General features: G+C 57.3%; 3 protein-coding genes across 4 annotated transcripts; all 3 read right to left on the minus strand.

Annotated features, from left to right (window-relative positions):
• Positions 1 to 168: 168 nt before the first annotated feature.
• On the minus strand, positions 169 to 9,971 carry B4GALT2 (beta-1,4-galactosyltransferase 2). Of its 2 annotated transcripts, XM_070593663.1 has the most exons (8): positions 9,596 to 9,971; positions 8,173 to 8,211; positions 7,701 to 8,059; positions 7,271 to 7,506; positions 4,247 to 4,437; positions 3,930 to 4,052; positions 3,712 to 3,816; positions 169 to 1,025 (listed from the first exon to the last, which is right to left on the minus strand). In XM_070593663.1, exons 2-8 carry the CDS (start codon positions 8,190 to 8,192, stop codon positions 887 to 889), a joined length of 1,173 nt encoding a protein of 390 aa, XP_070449764.1. In that variant the 5' UTR covers positions 8,193 to 8,211; positions 9,596 to 9,971; the 3' UTR covers positions 169 to 886. The 2 variants fall into 2 exon arrangements, with proteins under 2 accessions (XP_070449764.1, XP_070449775.1); XM_070593674.1 differs by lacking the exon at positions 8,173 to 8,211 and having other exon boundaries at positions 9,596 to 9,764.
• A 920-nt stretch (positions 9,972 to 10,891) lies between these two features.
• Positions 10,892 to 14,330, minus strand: ATP6V0B (ATPase H+ transporting V0 subunit b). The gene is made up of 8 exons (XM_008515977.2): positions 14,094 to 14,330; positions 13,326 to 13,374; positions 12,997 to 13,080; positions 12,793 to 12,870; positions 12,520 to 12,589; positions 12,335 to 12,386; positions 11,927 to 12,117; positions 10,892 to 11,199 (listed from the first exon to the last, which is right to left on the minus strand). Exons 1-8 carry the CDS (start codon positions 14,158 to 14,160, stop codon positions 11,173 to 11,175), a joined length of 618 nt encoding a protein of 205 aa, XP_008514199.1. The 5' UTR covers positions 14,161 to 14,330; the 3' UTR covers positions 10,892 to 11,172.
• A 1,572-nt stretch (positions 14,331 to 15,902) lies between these two features.
• DPH2 (diphthamide biosynthesis 2) lies at positions 15,903 to 19,469 on the minus strand. The gene is made up of 6 exons (XM_008515978.2): positions 18,870 to 19,469; positions 18,542 to 18,654; positions 18,064 to 18,287; positions 17,181 to 17,864; positions 16,916 to 17,092; positions 15,903 to 16,834 (listed from the first exon to the last, which is right to left on the minus strand). Exons 1-6 carry the CDS (start codon positions 19,014 to 19,016, stop codon positions 16,710 to 16,712), a joined length of 1,470 nt encoding a protein of 489 aa, XP_008514200.1. The 5' UTR covers positions 19,017 to 19,469; the 3' UTR covers positions 15,903 to 16,709.
• Between the last annotated feature and the right edge of the window lie 963 nt (positions 19,470 to 20,432).

The raw sequence follows: 20,432 nt of genomic DNA on the forward strand, positions 1-20,432 counted from the left end.
TTTCCCCTTAGGGCGGACGAAGCCTAAGGAACGGCTGCACCTGGAGAGGCCTGGGGAACCAGGACAATCCAGACCGGAACGATAGGTTGGGCCAGGCGCCCTCCCACAACACACTCAGGGTCTGGGTCAGGGACCCAGATCCCATCCCCAGACAGACAAAGGGAGTGCTCCATTCACGTTTTTTACTAAAGCACCCACACAAGTTTCTGTGCAATGTACAAACACGAGCCGGCCCTGGGGCTACTGCCTTCTCTCTGAGGCAGGGAGGCGGGAACCAGACTGATCCAACCCACACTCGCCCCCCCATGCAAAGCCCAACTCCAAGATCCCAGGCAGCGACACAGCACCCCCTCTGGTCCCCTCCCGGGGCTGCTCCTCAGCAGGGGGCGCCCCACAGTTTGCCCCTACAATGTTGAATGAAAAAGGTTTCCCCTCCCCTGGGAGCATGGGGGATCCCCAGGTCCGAGAATTCCCCCTGGAAGTGACACTGCCCCCTAGTCATACCTCCCACTCTTCCAGGCCCTAGGAGACTCAAGGGGGGGAAACTGAGGCACAGAGAGGTAGAGTGACCTAGCCCAGGCCACTCGGCGAGGCAGTGCAGGGGCTGGCCCGACCCTGACAGTGAGGGGGGTTGGGCTGGGGAGGGAGGGGGGAAGGTGGGTTGACCCCAGAGAGGGCCACACTTGAGGGGCCTGCCCAGGACGGAAGCCCCCCGAAGTAGGTTCTGAAACTTCCAGGTGCAGCTGGGGGGCCTACTGAAGACCCTCAGAAAACAAAGCCCACAGTCTCAGTCCTGGCGAATTCCCCGAAGAGCAGCCGCCAGCCAGGCTGTCAGTCAGTCCTCTGGCAGGCAATCCTTGGCACTGGGAGCCTTTGTCCACTAGTGTCAGCCCCGAGGGGGCCGCCCAATGTCCACTGTGATATTGGTGAAGAGTGGCTGCCGAGACACCTCCAAAACCCGGTACCGCACTGACGCAATGCCGTCCCGCTTCATGCTCAGCTTTGTGTTTTGAATCTTGGTAAACCTAGATAGGACGGAAGTGGGTCCAGATCAGGGTAACCAACTCCCATATGGGATCCCTGGGGCCAAGGCTCAAGCCATCCTGGCTTCCTCCAGGGGTGACTTGGTTCTCCTTGCCATCCCCTCTACCCTCCACCTGCCTGGAGCCCTTTTGCTTTTGCATCTTCCCTTAAAACAGAGGTCTCACCCCCTTGAGTCCGGAATTCTGACACCTTCACAAATCTTTCTCTCATTTCAGAGCTTCCTTCTAAGCCTCAGACCCAGACATGTGGCATCCCATATGCACCTCAAATGCAATGTGTCCTGTATCAGATGCATCACGCTTTCTCCCCAAACCCACCATCTCTGTGCCATCTTCTCTGTTCCTCATCCTTTAGTCACTCTTTCACTATCTATTTACTGAACAGTCCCATATGCCAAGCTCTGCTCTAAGCACCAGGGACACAGCCATGAACAGGACAGCAAGGTCCTTCCTCTCATGGCAAGTCTATTCCACTAGGGGGGACAGTAACAGACAAGAAACACATCAGAGTGCTCAGGGAGATAGGAGGGAGAGACCAAGATGACTGCCCTGGAAGGGGTGAGGATGTGACATCAAGCTGACAGCAGGGGTTAAGAGCATTCCAGGAAGAGGTAATAGCACACGCTGACCCTGAACTGGCAATAAGAATCTGCACAGCTGAGTGGCTAGGGCCTAATGGGCCAAAGGGAAAAACAGAGTAAGATTAGCTTGGAGGTTAGAGCATGTACGGGCAGGGCTCTGTAAGCCAGAGGAAGCAGGTTTTTATGCTGTGAGTGAGAAGACACTGAAGGACTTTTAGTCCAGTTTGGGGTGGGGGCGGGGTCAGCAAGTAAGCAACGGGACAGGGAACATGAACTACAGAGGGCAAGGGGAAAGCAGGGAAACCAGCGAGAGGTAACTGCAGTGTTCAAGCAAGATGACAGAGGCTACACTAGGCAGAGTGGGAAAGGGAAAGTAAGGGGCTCAGGTATGCTCTGGGGGTGGCACTGACATGATGGCTGATGGTGTGGACATGCAGACTGAGGGAAAGAAGCAGCCAGGATAATGCCTAGATTTGAGGCAAAAGCAACACGGTGGATGGAACCACCACCACAGAGTTCCGTAAGCCAGAAATGTCTGGCTCTCTTGCCCCTTCCCCACCCAAGGCAGACATCACTAATTGATGATGGCATCTAGACCTGCTATTTCTGAAACAGGACCAAGAGCTCCACTCCCACCCTCATCCCACCTGTTCTGACCCTCCCAGTCCTTCTGAGGTCAGCTCAGACTCCTCTCCTGACCGACACTGAGCGCTCTCCTTCAGATTTCCTGAAGGCCCCCTCCTCCTAGTCCGTAGACCCTGCCCTGCTCCCCATGGTTTTTATCTGAACTGCTTTTTCATCAGCTCTCTGGATGCCCGGAGCTTCACGCTTCTGCCAAACATCACCCCTACATCACTGCTACAACCTACCTCCCCCACTCTCACACCCTGGCTCCAGAGCAGAACAACCCTACTGCTCCAGCTGGGGCCACAGCAGCCTCACACCCAGCACACACCCTGGGCCCCATGGACTCCCTCAGGCCTGGTCGGCTTCCCTCCTGCTCCACCCGGCAGCTCTGCCAGCCCTTCACCTTCTTTGAACCCAAAGGGTGATCCTTCCATACCCAAATCTGATCCTGCCCCACCCTGCTTAAAGCCCTTCCAGGCTCCCCAGTGCCCCTGGGACAAGAGAGAAACTCCCAACCTGGGATTTGAGACCCACAACACCCAACACTGACCCCTCTGCTGTCACCCCCAGCCTTCAGAGACTGTAATGCCAGACTCTCAGACTCTTGGCATATACCGTGTGCGTTCACGTTCCAGATTCCTATAAATACTATTCCTTTTATCAAAACTGGTCTCCATTAGGCTAGTGAATACAGCACTGTACCCAAGGCAATGACAAACATTTGGTGAACGAATAACTCTTTTCAAACTCCAGTTTACCATCACCTCCTCTAGGAAGCCCCCGACCATCACTCCCTCTTCTGCCAGGACAGCACCTTGCCCTGATCACCTTGTGCTGGCACTGCCTATCTCCTTCCCTAGAACAAACCTCACGTGGGATATCCAGCAGGGATTGGGTATGACTGTTCTGGACCCCCTCACCACAAGGTTTGGCACCAGACAGTCCCAGAGCAGCGTCAGGAAGCCCTGTCTAACTCGCCATAAGCCTTCAGGCCCTTCCAGCCAGCACCAGACTCCGAGTGTCGCTGCATCCTCAGAGGCGGAGCCGCTTACTCCAGTCTCAGAAGGCTCAGCAGTGTCTTTCCACTCCCTGCCCCACACCGCTCAGGCCACCTTTGGTGGGTCCCCAGGCCCAGAAGCTGTGTCCAGTGCCTGCCAGCTCTCGTCCTACCTACTCTGGCACAAGTGAGGTCTGTGAGGGCCGCGGTGGGAATGCAGTCTACTCAGTGATGACTTGAGCCTTTAAAGTTTAGTCACCGCCAGGGATCAGGCCAGGGGTGAGAGATGTCTGAGGGGAGGCTGAGCTGTGGGTTGGGAACAGGGATCAGGGGTACCAGGAGTCATCTCTAGGAGTCAAGGGTCAGGGGTGTTTGGGTCACCTCTGGGGATCAGTGCCACTGGGGAGTCACCTCTAGGGAGTGAGGAGTGGGGGCACTTGGGGTCAGGGGTTCTGGGGGTCACCTCTGAGGGTTGGGCTCGTTATGCTTGTCCCGGTCGTGCTTGATCATGCGGTATCGGCCTATGCTGATGTCTGGGCGCGAGATCTTCATCCCAGTCAAGGAGATCCTGGGGACGGGGACAGATGGACTGGAACAGGCACCAGGAAGGGCAAGAAGCCCCGCCCAGTCTGCGCCCACCCTCTCGCACACCCAGTCTACTCCCCACCCATCTCTCCTCACCGGTTGAAGATGTCGTCATCCTCACCACCCCAGCCCCAGTACTCGTTGGGGAAGCCGTTGATTCTCAGGAACTGGGCTTTGCTCAAGCCCGACACGCCTCCAAAGTAGCCAGCATAGGGCAGCCTATGGCACGGGAGGGCAGGTGTCAGTGAGGGGCCCAAGGGGATTCCAGATGGAGGGCCAGGGATTGGGCAGAGTGTGTGTAGGGGCCAGGAGCAAGGGCGTCCTGGGCTGGGAGCGAGGGCCTGGGTCTGGCGGGGGAGTTGGGGATGGTGGTGGTGTGGAGGTCTGGGTCCAGCTGAGAAGGGAACCCGCACCGGAAGCCGAACTTGTCCATGGCAATGGCAAAGTGGCGCGGCTGGTTGCCACAGCGGTACAGATTGCGGTCATCCATGGGGACCAGGTCCACGTCACTGAAGATGAAGCAGTCGTAGGTGGCGTCCTCCTTCAGTGCCTCTAGAAAGCCCACGTTGAGCAGCTTGGCCCGGTTGAAGGTGTCCTCACCATGCTGGGGTTGGCGGAGGGGACAGGTCAGCTTTGGGCCTGTGACTTTACCACTATCCAGAGCAGTCCCAGGGGGCCTACTCCCTGCCCAGCTCCATGTGGTTCCCTCAGACTCTCAGGATGAAGTCCAGCTCCTTACCCTGAACCTGGCCTTCCAAGGCCTTTCACAATTTGGCTCCAGTCTCCTCTCTGGCCACTGCCCTCACACCTCAAGGCCCAGCTACACTACATTCCTAGCAGCCCAAGAACATGCTAGACTCTTTCTTGCCTTGAGACCTCAGTGTTGGCGGTTCCCCCTGCCTGGAATGCTCTCTTGCTCTGTTTGTCAAACTCATGTTGGGAAAGGCCTCTCTAACCAAACCTCCTGCCCCAGTATAATTATTCCTTCCTTCCTGTGTACCTCACTTGTGCCAAGGTCTGTTTAAACTGTGACTTAGAGCTCTTATTTCATTCATTCATTCATTCAAACACACCCCATGGCCCTGTCCTTTGTGCCAGTGGAGCTCCTAGACATGAGCAGCCCTGAGCACACAGTCTCCCCACTGAGCATGCAGTCACAAAGTAAGATGAACAACGAATGCCCCAAATGACCAGGGTCTAAGAGGCAGAAACCACAGGGACTGAGCCACTGAGCCTCAGCATGTGTCCCCTTGGCTCATTTGCATCCACATCCACCTCCCTAGGCCTCTGAGACGAGGACAGGACCCAGCCAGATTCACTTATCTCCCCAACAAAATGACAAGCACAGGGTCCACGGGCACTCGTGGCCCAGTGGCCTGGGGTCGCCTGAGAAATGGGGCTGCAGGGCTAGGTCCCCTCGAGGCCAGCATCCTGGCCATGCAGGCCCAACCTCCGAACTTGGGCCAGAGCAAGGAGGACTCCATGGCGTCCACTGTCCCCACTCACAATCTCCAGGCTGGAGCCACAGAGGCTCCTGGAGTGGGGGTGTGCGGGTGGGCCCTTCTGGAAGGAAAGGAGGAATAGGGGCCCCTCCTCTCCGCCTGGGCCTGAGGGGTGGGAGCTGCCCCCAGGCACCCTGAACTGCCCAGCGCACTTGCTCTCTTTCCTCCTTCCCCTGTGTCTTCTCTCCCGCCAGCCCTTGCGGAGACTGTCCACTTTCTCCCTGCTCATCAGCACTCCTTTCTAACCTCTTTGACCAGTCAGGGGCCCTAGGTTTCTCCCACACAGCTCATCAACATGCTCACTTCTCTCCCATCTGAAAAAAAAACCACCTCCCTCTAGCCACCGCTCTACCTTTTTGCCTTCCCTTCTCGGCAAGTTTTTTTTAAAGAGTTGTCTCTGGTTGGCTATTCCCTTTTGTCAAATCTGATTCCTTCTTCAACCCACTGCAATCTGCTTCCGCCCCCACCATGCCCCTGAAACGGCTCTCGCTGGGCCCACCTTGTTGCTAAATCCACTGGACGCTTCTTGGTCCACATCCTTCCTTACTCCCCCGGCAGTGCTCACGCGGCTGCGTGCTTCCTTCTTGACACTTAGTCCCAGGCTCCTGGGACACCACGCTTTCCTGGGTCCCCTCGAACTTTACTAGCCAACCTTCACAGCCTCTGTGATGGTCCCTCCTTCTCCCTGATCCCTGTCCCTTACATGCTGGTTTTCTCCTCTCAGGTCCCATGCTCCCTAGGCAGGTGGGACCTTGTGGGCTTTAGGGACCATCTACATTTTGGTGGCTTGCAGCTCCCTCTCTCCACCTCAGACCTCACTCCTGGGTCGACGCATCTGTCCAACGGCCCGCTGAACATTCCTCCCATACCTCCCCAAGGCGCTCAGCCTTGTCACAGGCAAAAGGAATTCAGAGTCACGCTCTCCCCCAGACAGGGCCCAGCTCCTGTGTCCCCATCTCGTGCACGGGCACAGCCAGCCATATGGCAAACAGCCAAGACAAAGAACCTCGAGGTGTCCTGGCGTCTCCCTTTCCTTACTCCCCACTTTCTATCACATCTCTCCCTTCATCCCCACAGCTACTGCCCGACTCAAATGCATGTTCACCATCACTTTCCTGGACATCACAGCCTCTTCCCAACCGCTCACCCTGCCTCTAGTCTGCCCCTTCCATCCCAGTCACCACATGCGGTCAGAGCAATCTTTCCAATAAGCCAATGTACATGTTACTTGGCCCTCTCACTAGGCCCTGCCTCCTCCAGTCCTTCTGCCAGCTGATGCCTGTTCCTCCCTCAAGACCCATCTCAACTATCGCTTCCCAACTCCAGGCCAGATCAGGTCCCTCTGTGCTCCCACTCCAGGCCCCTTGCTCCAAATCCAGCTTTGCATCATTGTCCTGGAGTCTACAGGGATCCATGTCCCAGCCTGGGAGCTCTCTGTCGGAAGGATGGCCTGGGTCAGATCCTCTCCAGGCCCCAATAGCCAGCCCTACTCAGAGCATGAGCTGAGCTCCTGGGCCTCAGCTGTGAGGCACCTGGCCCCAAGGTAGGCTTCATCCCTCCTTCAGGGTCGAACTCTCCCTCTCCCGGAGGCCCGCAACGTCTCCTCACAGCCAGCATACCCTAGGCCTCCACCACCTTGTGGGGGGCCTGTCAAGTGTAAACAATGGGGCTCATCCCCACTGAGGCTATGCACACACCTGCCAGTGTGCATGCCAACATCCACACATGCCTACTCTCCTTCACACACACGCAAACCTTCCTATGCACACACTGACATACGTGTACCCCTGCTCGTACATTCACATATCCCCACAACCAGAGACAAATGCCCCCAACCTCACGTATGCACCAACAGGCAGAAAGGCCCCCACACCCACAGCAGCTCATGGGTTCCCTGGTGGCTAGTGTCCAGCCTGGGGGCCACAGGCAACGCACCTGATTGATGACATAGATGCCGTAGCGCAGGCGCTGTCGCCTCAGGATAGGGTGCAGATAGTGGAGCCAGTAGCGTAGGTGGTGCTCCCGGTGTCGAAAGGGGATGATGACTGCCACGGTCTGGGCTGGGGTGCAGTCGGGCGGTGTGTAGCGGCCACCCAAGAGCACGCCTGGGTTCTCCCTCTGCACCCGCTCCAGTGGCATGGGGGTGGTGAACTCAATCAGCAGCCGGCCCACTGTAAGCAGAGTGGTGCAGGAGTCAGGCCTTTGTCAAATCCAGGGACACCAGCCCTCTCCCTCAGCCGGGAATTGGGCAAGGGAACCCCAGGAATAGCCCTGGCACCCCCACAGGTCAAGACTCCATTCCCCCAGTCAAACTGGTAAGGCCCTCTGCCCACCCCTAGAGACAGGCCCTGCCCTGCAGGCTCACCAAGACCAGGCGGCGGCGAGTCAGGACAGGGTGGAAGGACGGGAGCCATGGGGCCGGGCCGGGCACTGGAGGCCTCAGGGAGCCCGGAGCTGGGGGCAGTGGCGTTGGGCCGAGAGCAGTTGGTGGTGCTGCTGGCAGCTGGGTGGAGGGCTCGGGCAGGGCCACGGGCACTGAAGCGGCTGAAGAAGGCCAGGTGCTGGGCGTAGACGTCAAAGTAGAGGATGACGGCCACGAGGAAGTGCAGCAGACAGAGAAGGAGCACAGCCTTGCAGACGCGCTCCAGCGTCCGCCCCAGCAGTCTGCTCATCCCGCAGGCGGCCGCCGGCCCGCCCAGTGGGCCCGGGCATCCGGCTGCTGGCCTGAGCAGGGGTAGGAGAGAAAGAGACCCAGCAGGTCAGGGCCGGATGGGCAAGGCTACCCACCCACCTCCTGCCCAGTGCTCACACTCATGGACCCACATCCTCACACTTACCTGCTCACACTTTTTGACATTCATGGACTCACATTCTACCTGCAAATAGACACACAGACACAGTCCCTGGCAACTCACTACTCAAATATCTTTACACACCTGAGTACTAAGCCACATATGCTTACATTTCTTGTCGTCACACACACACACAGACACGCACAGAGCCTCAAGCACCCTCACACTCAGGTACATGGCCCCAGGTATTCCCAGGAACACGGACATGTGACCTCTAATCACACTGGTTTATACCTAAAGATGGAAACATGTTTACCTACAGACCCACATGTGTACCTGTGCCCCAGAGAACAGACACTCCACAGGGCAGCATCTTCAACCCAGGACTTGTGGTCTGCAGAACAGAGACCATTTACGGGTACCTATCATGCAAGAGCACTCTGTATTCATGACTTCATTTAGTCCTCCCTGGAGCATACAGAGCAGTGGTTTGGTCAGACAGATCTCAATGACAAACAGGCCAAGACAGCAGGGACCAGGCTGACAAGTGGCCCCCAACATCCAGGTGGCCCAATATGGACAAGATATTTATGGGATCCCTTCTCTTTAGAGCAAGACGTCAAAATACAGGGTGGGACAGGGGACACCGCTCCCCTAAGACCATAAGGACTAGAATGAACTCTCTGGACTTGCCCAGCACTGCTGGTTCTGATTCCCAGAGGTGGGAACACTTAGGCCCTGGAGACCCGCGCAGCACTTAGCATGGCAGCAAAGGGTCTTGCCTGGGCCCCCGCTCCAGCTGTGGTTCCAACAGAGCAGCAACATTTCTGGAAGCACTTCCAGCAGTGCTTCAGGGAGCAGGGTGGGTCTCACTCAAAGATACATAGTATCACACGACCACACAGACACCCTGGGTCCCAGCTATTGTCACACTCTCAGACACACAGAACTACATATAGAGTCACAGACACACCCGGGCGACAGTAACAGTAATGCACAGAATCACACACTCACAAACAAAGCCGCTGCTCCTGGACTTACACAGCCATTCATACAGGCTCCCGGGCAGCTTGCACCCACGTGCAAACATTCCCACCCCTCCCTCCGGGCAGGGGTTCTGGGTCAGGCTGACGGCCAGGCTGCCGGTCAGGCTGTGAGGTGCGTCTGGGCGGGGCTGGCAGGCAGAGCGGCCTGAACACGTGGCACCAGGGACGCGGGAGGCAGCAAAGACCGGGTGGGTGTGGAGCCGGGGGAGGGGGGGGGGCAGGGACTGGGGGAGTGGATGCGGGACGGGGGCCGAGGCAAAGGGGAAACGTGAGCGGAGCGCCTCCCCGCACCACGAGGCCGGGGCGAGCGAGGACAATAAGGGAGGCTGGCTGGGGGCGGACCAAGGAGCCCTGGGGGAGCCGAGAGATGGGGGTGGGGTGGGGTAACGCCAGGCCAGGGTCCGACGGCCAGCGCCTCTCACCGGGTCCTGGGCGGGGATCTCGGGGCCGCGCTCGGGGCGCCTCTCGCGGGCCCAGGTCTGGAATCTCGGGGCCCTGGGCTGGGGCTGCGCGCGCCCCCCTCTCATCCGGTGCTCGGGGCTCTGCAGGGGGCGCCGATCCGGCTCGGGCTGGGTTCCCGGCTCCGGCGGCTGCGGACGGCTCGGTGCCCCATGGCCCGGCCCCACCGCCTCCCGCCGCCCGGTCAGCGGCCCCCGGGCCGCCTCCCGCCGCCGCCACGGGCCATGGAGCGGAGCCGCCCCGGGGGGGCAGGGCGGGGCCGGGCGGCCGGGCAGACCCACGGAGCCACGGCCCGGCGGACCTCCGCGCCGCCGCCTCCCTCCCGCGCTACGGCGCCTCGGAGGGGCTGGCCCTGCCGGCGCGCGCGCGCGCGCGCCCCCGCGGTCCCCGCCTCCAGCGCGCCCGCACCCGCCGCGCGACGCCGACGCCCGCCCCTGTCGGCTGCCAAGCGCGGCGGAGCGAGGGCACGGAGGTGGCACGGGACCAGGGAGGGGCGGAGGAAATCGGTCAGGCTCATCCAAGGGATTGGGTTCCAGGTGCGACCAGAGGGTGTGGGTGGTCAAACCCATGAGAGAGGAGTGGGGTCAGGATTGGAGCGCGAACTCAGCCACAGAAGGAGGCCTGGAAGTTACACCTCCTGGGACAGGGAGGTTAGAGATTTGTCAGTTCATTAATGGGAGCATGATTAAGGGGCAGCCAGTCAGCGCAGGGGACCCTGAATTGGGCAGGACCCTGTAAAGGTGTGGACAGAAGTGTGTGGCAGGGGCTTCTAGGATAATATGAGGTCAGGTAAGAGAATGGACAGTGGAAGGAGGACCCTGGGATCAAATCAGTTACTGGGAGGGGATGGTGCTGAAATGGGCCGACAAAGGCAAATGAATGGGCTCCAAGTCCCACAGGGACAAGGGGTGATGGATGCCTGAGGGTAGAGACAGTTAAGTAGATGTGGCCAACTTGAGCTTAGCACACAGAGCCCTGAGGACACCGGCCTAGGAAGACCTCTCCCTCCCACCCTTTGGCTGTTTGCACCTGGGCCCATATCCCCAGACTCCCTAGTGCCCTTCATTAAAGATACTCAGGACTAGAGTCCTCAGCCCAGCACCCTTACGTCCCCACCCAGGAGCCAGCTCTGTCAGGAGCAGAGACAGTGCTTATGAGTCAGAAAGTCAGCAAGAGGCTGGCATGAAGTTGAAGCCTATAGGCCTGTTTACGCTTCTTCTGTGAAAGGAGGTGACGAAGGAGGGCAACAGAGGCAGCAATGACCCAGACAAATACCACGTTTATTTCACAAACACTGGGAAGACGGGTTGGGGGTGGAGGGGGGACACGAGTGCACAGCTGCACACGCAGTCATCAGTGGCCCACTCCCCACACTGAGGATCCAGCCAGGCAGCGCCTCCAAGTCAACAGGCAGAAAAGAGTGAGTGCAGGGAGGGCCCTGAACACCAAGCCCCTGAAAGGCTAAGGGGCACAGCTCCAGCTGTCCCGGGAAAACCACCAATAAATAAGAGGGGGGCACGGCCCCGCCTGCACAGGTCATCTAGTCACCCATCTTCACTCTGGAGGTCTGCAAAAGAAGAACAGGGGAAATCAGGCAGGGACAGAGAAATAGATAAGACAGTGACAAATGACAGAAGATCAGACCTAGCAAACCCATGGTGGGATAGACAGACCACAGACGGATGACTGGACCAGGATGGGCATGCTAAACACAGATCAAGAGGAACAGTCAGACAACCACTGACTGAGGCTGTGGGACAGATGGAGAGAAATGATGTATAGACAGTACCAGTCACCAAGGGTCAACCCAGTCAGGCACCCACAGTCACACTCAGACTCTTAGGCTGATCCTTAGCCATACTCACACACTGACCGACGGATAAGAGACACGCAATTGAAATATGCTGTCCTACCAACAGCACAAATGCACACAAGCCCTCAGAAACACAAACACACCAAGACAGACTGATAGAGACACAGAAGATCCCAACCCGGTCTAGACTACAAACAAAGAGACAAAACAACAGACAAAACAAAGAAAGAGAGACTAAATGGAACATATATAAACACAAAGCAACAGACAAAAAAACAGGACAGTTATCAGTGATACCAGACTGGAGACAAAAATAAACGGAAAGCTTCAAAAGGGAAAAACCAGAAGATGGGAATGAGGTGGCAGAAGCTGCTAGCAGCTCTACAGTTACAGGTGGAGAAGGGAACACTGCAGCACCTCTGGAAGGAGGGTAAGGGTGAACTGGGGACAAGGACAGAGGCTCCCCAAGAGGATTCAGCACCTGAAGGATTGCAACGATGACCCCAAAGAGACCGATGGCGCTGCCAAAGATCTCCACGATGAGAATCTTTACAAAGAGGCTGGGGTTCTGCGCGTCGGCCAGGGCGGCTCCACTGCCCACGATGCCCACACAGACTCCACAGAAGAGGTTTGACAGGCCCACTGTGAGGCCAGCCCCAAACATGGAGTAGCCTGGGGAACGGAAAGGGAGTACTGAGGTCAAGCCAGGCACAAGGGGAGATGAGGACAAGGGCCCAACATAGACTAATTAGGGGCCAATCACCACTCTGACTCTGCACAACAAGCCAGAGTAGGTGAGAGAAAATCAAAATGAAGAGTCTAACTTAGGGTGTGGGAAGAGGGAAGCAGGTGTGAAGCCCCAGCTTTTTGCCTTCACACATCTACCTACCTGCATGGTAGTTTCGATGGCCAATGGCCTGGGGGTCAGTGGCACTGAAAGGCTGAGGGAGGCAGAGAAGTAATCAGAAACCACTCCCTACGCCACTCCTCCTCCTCCTCTCCCTCCCCCGCCATCACTAAACAATGTATAGAACTCACTGGAATGGATGCCCACTCCACCCTGGTCCTCCGTACCTCAGCCATGTTGCTAATAACAATTGCCATGATGATGCCGTAGATGGCCACAGCCTCACAGAAGATGATGCTGGTAATGTTAGTGGTAGGCATAAGAGGTGAAGAGGAGAAAGAGATGAGAAAGAAACCAGCCTTCCTCCCCAGAGAGTCCCCACCCACCTTTCCCCCACTGACATCCCACATTAGGAGGTTGGTCAGGAGCAGCATGTTAGGTCACACAGGCAGCTCCAAATGCAGCTGATTCTGACAAACTTCCAAAGGTCCTACACTTACCTGACCAGATTCTTGGTCTTGATCCTGGGGGCCTTCACCCCTCCCCCAATGATGGAAGAGCCAGTAATATAGATGCCCCTGGTGGAAGGATAAGAAACCCATGAGCAGAGCCCAAGCTTGTCACTGCCCCCAGGATGATTAAGGACCCAATGACACCACCTGTTATGACTCAGCCCCACCCACTCCCACCACCCCAAGACTCACCATGCTGCCCCAACCACAGACAGTGAGATAGCTAGGCCAATGCCCAGGTTTGACCACATGAAGGGGGAAGTCTCCGTCAGAAACCTGGTGCGAGACAAGGAGAAAAGCAATTCAGCCCTGGCGTAGACCTGAGCACAAAATCCCCCTCCCCTCCTTCCCCTCCCTGCCCTCCTCCAACGCCAACCCCAGTCTTGCATGCTGAGACAAAACACTTCATATCTCCCACCCGTGGCAGCTGGGGCTGGGGTGGGGTAGGAGCTCAGATCAGAGAAGAGGGAAGGCTGCAGAGAAAAGGCTCCTAGGGGAGTCCTCTCCCTGCCCTCCCTTACCATGCCACATCAAAGCGGAAGCCCAGGTCAAAGATGGTGTAGCAGATTCCTGCAATAGTGAGAAAAAGGGGTTAGGGGCTGCTCTCCAGAGGGAAGCTCCCCAACTTAGACAAGAAGTTGCTGCCCAGCTGATGAGCCACCTCCCGAAAGGCCTGCCTACACCTAAGTCAAGAGAGTCTTCAGGCTGGCTCCCACGGGAAAGCGCAGCTGTGCATACAGATTCCTCTGCTCAGGCCTCCGTTTTCTGCCACTCCCTCAGTGACATCACTTGCCAGACCAAGACCCTCCACGGGCAGCCACCGGCAGGCCTGAATACCCCGGAGAAAAGGAGGAAGCAAGAGCTCTGGCCTGGTTCCACCAGATCCCGCCAGCCCAGTCCAAGCCGCTGTTTACCCAACAAGCTGCGGTGGGGGAGAGGCCTAAGCGACCGGGGAAAGAGGAACTGGAGCAGCCGGCTCGTGACCCAAGCAGGCCGCTCAGGAGCCAGTGAGGGACGACAGCAGTGAGACGGGGGAGGGGGGCGACAGTGACAGAAAGGGACCAGGGCTGCTCTCGCGGCCCCCAACAAGCCCCGCCCGCGCCCCTCGTCTAGCAACTGGAAATCTGGGCCTCCTCGGTCGCGGTCAGAGGCCCCGACGGCCGTGAGGCAAGTCCCGGGTCCCTGGGTCAAGAGCCCACGCTGGGGCGCAGGACTCCCGGGACCCCACGTTCCCCGCGGGGCTCCAGCTGGGCCCGGACGCCGGCCCCGCCCGCAGGACCCGGCCTCACCCACGACGAGCATGCAGGCCCAGAAAGCCACGAAGACCCCGGAGTAGAGCAGCGCTAGGCCCGTCATGGCGGCAACGGCGGCGGGGCGCAGGTCGGAGGGGCCAGAGCTAAAACCTCGTCCCCCTGCGTCCACCCTCCGCCCCGCAGACTGTCCGCCCGCCCCGCAGCGTCACCTGACTCGCCCACGTGACGAGCCAGCGCCACGTGACCCCACGCCGGGCCCTGCGCCGCGTCGCTGCCCGTGTAGAACCTGAAGACACCGGAACTGCACGCGCTGAGGGTCATGGGGGTTGTAGTCTCGCGCCTCGCGAGCGGCTCCGGTGCCCTTACAAACTCCCTCGACGTCTGGCCGGTCCCTCTCGCGTCCCTCCGAGCCTGCTCCCTCCCAGCCCCGACACTCCGCCGTGCCTCGGCCCACCAAGCCCTGCTTCCCACCCGAGCCTGCTCGCGGGCCTCCCTAGCTTGGCCTCCAAACCAGGGCTGATCCCACGGGCCTCCTCCCTTACGGTCCTACCCAGTTCCGTGAGGTGGGCTGCTGTCTTCCTCACTTTGCTCATACTGTTTCCTAGGCGTGACGCGAGAGGCTTCGTATTCACCCCATTGCCCGGCTAACAACTGCTGGTCCTCAGAAATCATTCTTTCAGGAAACCTTCCCCAACCCAGAGGCAGGGCGGTGCGCATGCTCTGGGCTCCCCCGCCGCCCTGGTGATCCTTAAGAAACTTCAGCCAGATGATGTCACTCTTTAAAATGCCTCAGTGGCCCCCATTTAACTCGGAATAAAAGCCATAGTCCTTACAGTGGCCTACTAGGCCTCTGCTAATGCGGCTGCCCATGGGCCTTACCCGACTTCATCTCCTATTACTCTCCCACTGTCTCTTCTGGCTGCACTGGCCTCCTGGCTGTTCCTTGAACATACCTGCCATACCCCTACTTCCCTGCCCTTGCACTTGTTCCCTCTGCTTCTCCTAATTATCCGTGTGGCTCCCTCCGGACCTTCCTTTCAGACTTTGCTCACCTTCCTGAAGAGGCCTTCCCTGACCATCCTGTTTAATATCGCCATGCCCTCTCCCTTACATTCCTGCCCAACTTTATATTTCTCCACGGCATGCACTTATCACCATTTGGCTTATGAGGTGTTCTGCTTGTCCACCTCCCCCCACCACGGGAATGTAAGCATCTGAAAGAATTTCTGTTGAGCTCACTGCTGTACTTTCAGCGCCTGGCACACAGTGGGTGCTCAACACATATCTGTATAATACACGATGGTGCCCGTGCCCACCTTGTCCGGGTTACTATGGCCGGTGTATAGATCTGCCTCTATCAGTAGACTGGGCACTCCGGGATGGTAGGGACCACATCTCCCTGTTCTCCCGCTTCTTCAACACGCTGGACAATGCCAAGATGCCCAGATTCTCAGCAAATGTGGGGAATGAAGACGCGACTCACTTCACTTCACTCTTCTGAACCTTCAGGATTCAGCAACTCCACTTTGCTTAAGCACCCACCATACTGGTCATGCCTGTGTTTAAGCATGGTGTACCCTTTGCCCAAATGTCCTTTTCTCCTGATAATTATTATTTTCTCTGAGAGATCACCCCCTCCGGGAAGCCTCTTCTGGCCTGCAGCTGCCCCTGGGGACTTCCCTCCTAACAGAGAGTATTGTTTCACCATGTGGTAATGGCCGATTTAACCGTCTCTCTTCCAAACTACACTGCTGAGGACAGGAATCCAATCAAATACAATTTAGATCTCCACCCGCAGGGCTGGGGCACAACCCGCAGTATTTGATGAACAAAAGGAAACAGAAGGAGAAAAAGTATCTGGTTTATTCAAGTTTCTATGATCTCCCTGAGAAACAAACAGGACTCAGTGTAGACCAGCACTGTCCAACAGAGCTTTCTGCAACAATGGAAATGTCCTATTGCTGCGCTGTCCTCTCATGTGGCTATCTGAGCACTGAAATGTGGTATGACTAAGAAACTGAGTTATTAATCTTAATTAATTCAAATAGCCACATACGTCTGATGGCTACTGTACTGGATGGCATAGGGGTAGACCAGCGGTTCTCAACTAGGAGCAGTTCTGCCCCCACAGGGGACATTTGTCAATGTCTGTAAACATTTTTGGTTATCACTATTGAAGAGGGGTAAGCTACTGGAATCTAGTGAGCAGAAGCCAGAGATGATGCTAAACATCCTACAATGCACAGGACAACCCCTTGCAACAAAGAATTATCGAGCCCAAAATGTCAACAGTGCCAAGGTTGAGAAACCCTAGACCATCCAGCACATGCCTTTGACAAGGGCAGACCCTCAAGTGCATAGCAGGAACTGGGATTGGCAAGAGGTCCTACGCTGCTCCCAGAAAGCTTCAGGGAAGACCCAAAGCCGTTCCCCCCATCAGTCAAACAACAGGCATTTACTACCAATATGTGCTAAGCCTTGTGGCCGTGGCAGGATGGACAGGGCTGGATCCTGTCCTCAGTGAGGAGCTACCTGCCCTCCCTCTTTCCAGGCTCCCTCAGTGATCCTGGTGGAGGGTGAGGTCGGTGCAGGGAGCACTTAAGGCCTAGCAGTGATTCTTACGTCCACCTGTGTCTCTGGCCCCACATGCCATCAGCTGCTTCCCTCATCCTCGTAGGCGATGGCAATCCCTCGTCTTCCACTCACAGCTCCTGTCACCGGTGTCTGACCCAGGCAAGGTTGCAGCCCCTGCCAGCTCCGGGAACTAAGGAATGAAGCTGCAGAGGGAGAGGACTGAGAGTGAGTGGCCTGAACCTGGGGGAAGAGTTCAGCTGAGAGTGGAGGCTTGTCATACTGACCGGCAGGGCTGCTCTCCACCAGCTCCAGCTGGGGTCGCGGTGTCAGGGCCAAGCATCCAGGATCATTTGATGGCTTCCATGCAGGTGGGGGTCGGAGTTCCCCAGTAATGAGTGACACATCTGGGGTGTTCCACAGCTCCGAGTCAGGTGGCGGGAGGGGCACATGGAAAGGAGAGCCTGGAATGGGAGGAGATAGAGGATCCATCCTGGCCCCACAACTCCATGCCCCGAGTGTTTCCAGATCAGGCAGGGCCCCACCACTCACCAGGCAATAAGTCCGCATAATGTGTGAGGTGGGGAGCCAGGCCTGGAGGTGGCCAGGCGGGGTTGCAGGCAGCCTCCAGCTCACATGGTGCCAATACAGGCCGGAAGAAGCCGCCAGAAGGCTGCGGGGCTAGGGCACCCAGAGGACAGGCCAACAGCACAAAGACGTCCACCTCAGGGAAGTTGGCAAGCTTGGCAGGTGTGGGCCGCCCCAGGGCCAACACATAGCTACGTTTGCCGGCAGCTTGAGTCAGGTTCCGCAAGTGTGCCAGTGCCTCACGGTGTCGGGCCACACCTAATGTGCCCGCCAGCAGCCCCACCACACGGGCATCTCTGGCCCTCTCTACCAGATAGCGTCTACGTGCTCTTAGCCGCCCAGCTTGGGCACCTTCATCCTGAGTCCAGCCTGTGTCTGGGCAGCAAGAGAAAAAGGGCCGCCCTGGTGCCCAGCCCAAGAGCAGCCGGCTCAGGTCTGGGCAGAGGTCAGGATCAGGGAGGGCCTCACGGCCCCCTACATAGAAGGCACCATACTCTTCTAGACACCTTCCTGGAGCCAGGGGGAAGCGGCGCCCAAAACGCTCCAGGGGCTCAGGATCTGGTTTGAGGGAACCCACTGGCAGGGGAAGAGCCGGGCTGGAGACAAGCAGGTCCAGGTACCTCGGGCGCAGGAGAGTGGCCAAGGCCTCTGGAAGAAGGAGGTAGTGTTAGGGTTGGGGCCTGGCAAAGCTGGAGCACCCTCATCCCCAGGAGACTAAATGTGACCCAAAAGCAAAGGCTGGCGTCAAGTCTACATTGAGAGCTCTATGGGAGTGGAGTGAAATGGGGAAATTAAGGCACAAAGTAGGTGGCCCAGCCGTCCTGCATGCACAGGCAAAACCTCTCACCCAGGGCATGGGCGCAGGCTGGTTCACTCAGCAGCACCACAGGCGCTGTGGGGTCTGGGTTCTGGGCCTCAAAGGCCTTTGCGCAGAGCTCCAAGGCCACAGAACGTTGACCAAAGACGAAGGCCACGGGCAATGGGCTGGCTGGAGGGCTTAAGCAGGCAGGGCCAAAATGTACAAGGGCCTGAGCTCCAGCTTGCTCAGCACCCAGCACATCCACACAGCAGCTGCAGGAGAGAGATCATTAGTGAGACGGGTTCTCATCAGGAGAAGAGTTGCTGTCATCAATGGGAAATGTGGTCACTGAAAAAAATAATGAAGAGAAGACACTGTCATTGAGGGGAGCTAGTTATCAGGAGAGGAGTCATCATCACTGAGGAGAAACAGCCATTGAAAGCAGACACTGTCATAGAGGGGAAACACCGTGAACCCTGGATCCCTAGGCTTACCCCACCTTCAATCCTTAAGCTCAAGTTCACACCTGCCATAGGCTGTGTCCCCCAGAATGAACATCTTCGATCCCGTGGTCTCCTCCAGTCGTGTAGCCACGGCCCTAGCATCTCCCAATAGCTGGTCAGGGAACTGCAAGGCCACCTGTAAGCATAAACTATGGAGTCAGAAACAGTCTCTCCTCCACCGAGGGCCTCTCCAAAGAAAACTTTCCGGGAGTCCCCACCTAACCTTAAAGCCCCTCGACCGAGAGGAGCACCTCCCCCCAACCCTATCCTCATAAAACTTCCCCAAGATCCCGATCCTCCGAGCGACCCATCCCCAGAGAGGTGAGCCACCCCTCCCTAACTTGTCCTCACCCGTTGACACCCCAGGTCGCGGACAAATCCAACGATTCTCTCCAGTTCGTACACTCGATCCAGGTCCGCGAGAGGAGTGAGTAGCCCCGCGGCGCCCGCCTCCCGCTGCAGCGCCGCCTCCGCGGGGCTGCTGAACGTAGACTCCATGAGGCACAGCTTGGGAGGCGGGATGCAGCGGCGACTTCCCTCGGTCTGCTTCAGCCCCCAAGTCCTGAAAGGCGGCCCTCAATGGGCCAGAGGCACGCGGTGGGGGCAGGCGACTGGAGAGTCACAGTCCGCCCGTAACCACAGACCAGCCCTCCGCCGCTCCAAACTCACGTTTCTCCGCTACACAGCGGCCTATGGGGGAGATTACTTCCGGGTTCCTGAGGCGGGGCTGACAGCAATCTTACCAATCTTAAACCAGATGGCTCCCGCCCTCCAATCCTCGTCAAGATGCCCACAGAGAACCAATGGCCGGCCTCAGAACGCCAGGCCAACCGGAAGCGCCCCAGAGGATGGCGCGGAGCTTTGTGGGTGTTGGAGTTCCCGGCGCTCCTCTCCAGGCGCTGGGGGTTTTCGGGGTCAGCACGGCCACCAGCCCTCAGGAATACTGGCTCCCTGAAAATAACTACTCCAGTCTGAGCAGCTCCTGTCCGCCGCACACTGTTAAGCACTTCATGGGCACTCTATCTTCTGGGAGGTAGCGGTGCATAATTTTTAATTCTGGTGCTAAACTGCCTGGCTTTGAATATTGTGCTCTGCCACTTTACTTACTGAGGATCTTAGGAAAGTTACTCTACATCTCTATGGCTGTTTCCTCATCTGCAGAATGGGGGTTGTAAATAGTACTCCCGACAGGATTGTGGGTCAAATTAATTTAGCTATAAAACTTTTCAAAGTAGTCCTTTGCATACCACATGCACTGAAAGCATTCACTATTATTCTCACAGCTGTCTATCAGGCAAACATTGAGCACTTACTGTTCACCAGGAACTGCATTCCTAGAGTTTAAAATCTTTTGGAGTAAGAATTGTCCCATTTTACAGATGAGGACACTGAGGTTCTAAGACTTCTAACTAGAACCTGTCTAATCACTGGCATGATCAGTATCAAGCCCAGGCCAGATTTCAGAAGCTAGGCTTTGGACCCCTCATCCTCCTAGCTTATACATGCTATATTTGGTCATGTGGGAAGGAGGAGGAAGACACCTGGATGCCATGTAGCAGGAGAATAAGGACTGAAAGTATGTGAAACAGCTCCACGTATCCCAGAAGTGAGAAATCCAGAGCAAAATGAGAATGGCACTGAGGAGGGGAAGGGGAAGGGGGACAGAGCGGCCTCAGGGGGCAGCAGATGAGAGGGGCACTGACGCTGACTGGCATAGGAAGAGACTGATGATGAAGAATGGAGGACGCAATTTGTGCAAAGGTTGGGAAAAGAACAGGGGAGGAGTGAGACAAATGTAGGAGTAACCAGTTCTCCTATCACCTTCAAGGAGACTCAAGGCTCACGGATGGGAGTGGGGAGAACCCTGTCCTGCTTGTCAGATCTTACTGAGGAGAAGGCTAAGGGGCCTGAGAA

Source organism: Equus przewalskii, chromosome 2, assembly GCF_037783145.1.
Source record: "Equus przewalskii isolate Varuska chromosome 2, EquPr2, whole genome shotgun sequence".
In the NCBI taxonomy this organism is placed as follows: Eukaryota; Metazoa; Chordata; class Mammalia; order Perissodactyla; family Equidae; genus Equus; species Equus przewalskii.